Below are 3,037 nucleotides of genomic sequence, written 5' to 3' on the forward strand. Positions count from 1 at the left end.
GTTTAAGCAAATAATTTTTAATGAGTGGTTTTTGGAATTTATAAACCGATTAAAACGGTTTAAGGAAAACTAACACCCATCTTTATCATATTTTTTTTTTCTTTTCAAAATTTGTGGATCTCTTTCTAACTAAATAAATGGTTTAACTAGATTAATTTAAAATCAATTTGACTGAACACAAACAAAAAATGGTCAAAATTTTTTGTATAAATTTGAGCCTCAAATTTTGGTGTGAGAAAAGTTGTAAAATCCTTGTGCCAATGATTTTGCCTATTTTATTACAATATCCAAACTTCATTATTATCCCTAATGAATGATTAAAAATGTATGTCAAATCAGCTTAATAAATTTCGTTCAACTAATTTTCTTTTTTCATCAGCTAATCATTTTATTTTTCAATAATGAAAATTAAACAAGAAATTAAGTTGATGTTTGGTAAGTTAGGTAATACGTATAATTCATCATCAACCAAGTAGTTTTAAATCAATCCATAATTACTACTACTTTAATTAATATTTAATATATACAGATTAGTTACAATATTATGGAAAATACAATTAAAATGAGATAAATAATTAATTGAAATATACACTAAAAAAATCCATTTATAACCTAAAATAGTAGCCATCCATGGTAGGGGGATCTTTGAACTAAGTTTCGTACGTTGTCACGGGAAGCTAACTCATGACATAATCGAGTTACACTTGCTATTATATTAACAAGTAGAAAACCTTAACTAACACCTACTAAAGCTTCTTTTTTTTCTTTTTTCAAAGCAATCCTTCCACGTTAAAAAGACTATAAGCGATGGGAGATTTCATTTTCACTAAAGAAGATTGAATCATCTTCATATAAATTTGTGAGAATACAAAATTATATGTCACAAACTTTTTCGTCATTGAAATTTTAATATTGCGATAGATTTAATTTGTTCTAGAGTTGAATGAGTATTTGTTGTAATGAAGTGTGTGTATATACATATAAATTCACAATGATCCCTAATCAAAAGGTCACAGTAGCAATTAATATAATATTTCAAAAATCAGTTAATTAGTTAAACCCTTGTTAATCATTTGATATTTGGTTGGATTTTATTATATCAATTTTTTTCTTTACAATACCTTATGGTAGCATATAGAGCAATATTATATTTTTTAAAAAATTTCAAATATAGTGAAATCTATTAAAGTATTTTATTAATAGATTATGTTGCAAATATTGGTCTATCGTTAATAGATTATAAGTTTATATCGTCGATAGAAGTCAATCAATGATAAACTTTTATATATTTACAATTTTTTTACAAAATATTGCTATACATTTAATTATTATATCTAAAATTGCTACTAACCGTAATGATAAGGGAAAAAAAAATTCAAAACTAGTTCCCTTCATTTTTTGAAGGAAAGAAAATTCTAAAAAAATTTGTATAAGGTAGACAACATTTTTATTTGTTTTTAATAAATCATAAATGGAAGCAAAATTTATAGACTTATAAGTTGTGCTCCATAAACTTTTGATGTGTCTAATTTTTTTTATTGGGCATTTCAATAGAAAATACAAACATTAATTTGAATTGTAATGTAAAATAAGATTATAAAAGAGATGTAGTTTAGTAATAAACCAAAAAGAAAATAATAATAATAATAAGAAAAGAATTATTATTTTTATGAATTTTGTTTTTCCCTTAGTCTCTGACCAGTCTGTATGTAAGATGTCTCCTCTCCACAACCCTTTCTGACTCCCTCCATTAATGCCAAACAAAGAATTCATCTTTTCCCCTTATTATTATTTGATCCCCAAAAATAAAAAGAAAAAGAAAAACATCCCATCTTTATAATTTTCTTCCTCCTTTGTAAATGGCCAACAAATTGAAAAAACTTCCAAATTTTCTTAACAAATCCCCATGGCTATGGAGATCTTGCACTCAATCAAGAACCCTCTCTTTTCGTCACCCTAACAACATCTTTCGAACCATCAATTCTGCCTACGACGACGAAGAAGATCAGGATTACTACGACTACGACTACGACGAAGACGACGAAGAAGAAACTGAAGGAGACGACATGTCAAATGATGAAGACCAAATTGAGGCCTTAGTGAGAGGGTTAAGGGTAAGGCAAGGGAAGAGGCTATTTTTGGAGCTTGATGAGACAAATTCCATAATGACGACCACGGTGGCGGTGGCGACAGTGGTGGGGGGAAACTACCAAGTTCCATTCAAGGAGAGTGTGGCAATGGCAATGGAATCTAAAGATCCATATTTGGATTTCAAGAAGTCAATGGAAGAGATGGTGGAAGCTCATGAATTGAAGAATTGGAAAGGGATGGAAAGACTTTTGAGTTGGTATTTAAAAGCTAATGGGAAGGCAAATCATGAGTTTATCATTGGTGCTTTTGTGGATTTATTGGTTGATCTTGCCTTTTCAGCTTCTTCTAATTTCTCTAATAATTCTTCTTCTTCTCCTTCTTCTTCTTCTTCTTCTTCTTCTTCTTCTTCTACTACAACTACTTCCTCTCTTTTGTGTTCTTCTACTTCTACATTTCCAAATTCTTCTTCGTGTTCTTCTTGTTCTTCTTTTCGAGCTCCTAATTCTATAATATCGTCCAACTCCGTAGAAACAGCGGAGGAAATTGTGGAGTTAGAGTGTAGTTGTTCTTCTTCCTCCATTCGTGTGGCTCCTCCTTGTCTTTCTTCTTTGTTTGAAGACGATGAGGAAGAGGATATTGAAGAAGGTTTTTAATTAGTTTAATTAACTACATCAATGATAATATTGATAATCCATTTTTGGATGCGATTTAGTATTTGTTTTTTTTTTTCTTTTCTTTTCTTCTTTTCAAATATATATAAATTGAGAATTGACTATATATATCTTCTTATGAATTCGTTAATTTATTTTTATTTCTGTGTATATTCTTTGATTCCAAGGTAAAATAATGTCTAACTTTCTTTATTGGTTAAGTTATGCTTATTTTTCTGAAAAGGGTGTAGGTTTTGAATCATGTATGTGTACGTATTTGTGTATATATATGTGTA

General features: G+C 28.9%; 1 protein-coding gene across 1 annotated transcript; it reads left to right on the forward strand.

Moving 5' to 3' along the window:
- Positions 1 to 1,692: 1,692 nt before the first annotated feature.
- On the forward strand, positions 1,693 to 2,821 carry LOC101211995 (transcription repressor OFP15). The gene has a single exon (XM_011659419.2). It carries the CDS (start codon positions 1,860 to 1,862, stop codon positions 2,742 to 2,744), a length of 885 nt encoding a protein of 294 aa, XP_011657721.2. The 5' UTR covers positions 1,693 to 1,859; the 3' UTR covers positions 2,745 to 2,821.
- Positions 2,822 to 3,037: the final 216 nt, after the last annotated feature.

Source organism: Cucumis sativus, chromosome 6, assembly GCF_000004075.3.
Source record: "Cucumis sativus cultivar 9930 chromosome 6, Cucumber_9930_V3, whole genome shotgun sequence".
NCBI lineage: Eukaryota > Viridiplantae > Streptophyta > Magnoliopsida > Cucurbitales > Cucurbitaceae > Cucumis > Cucumis sativus.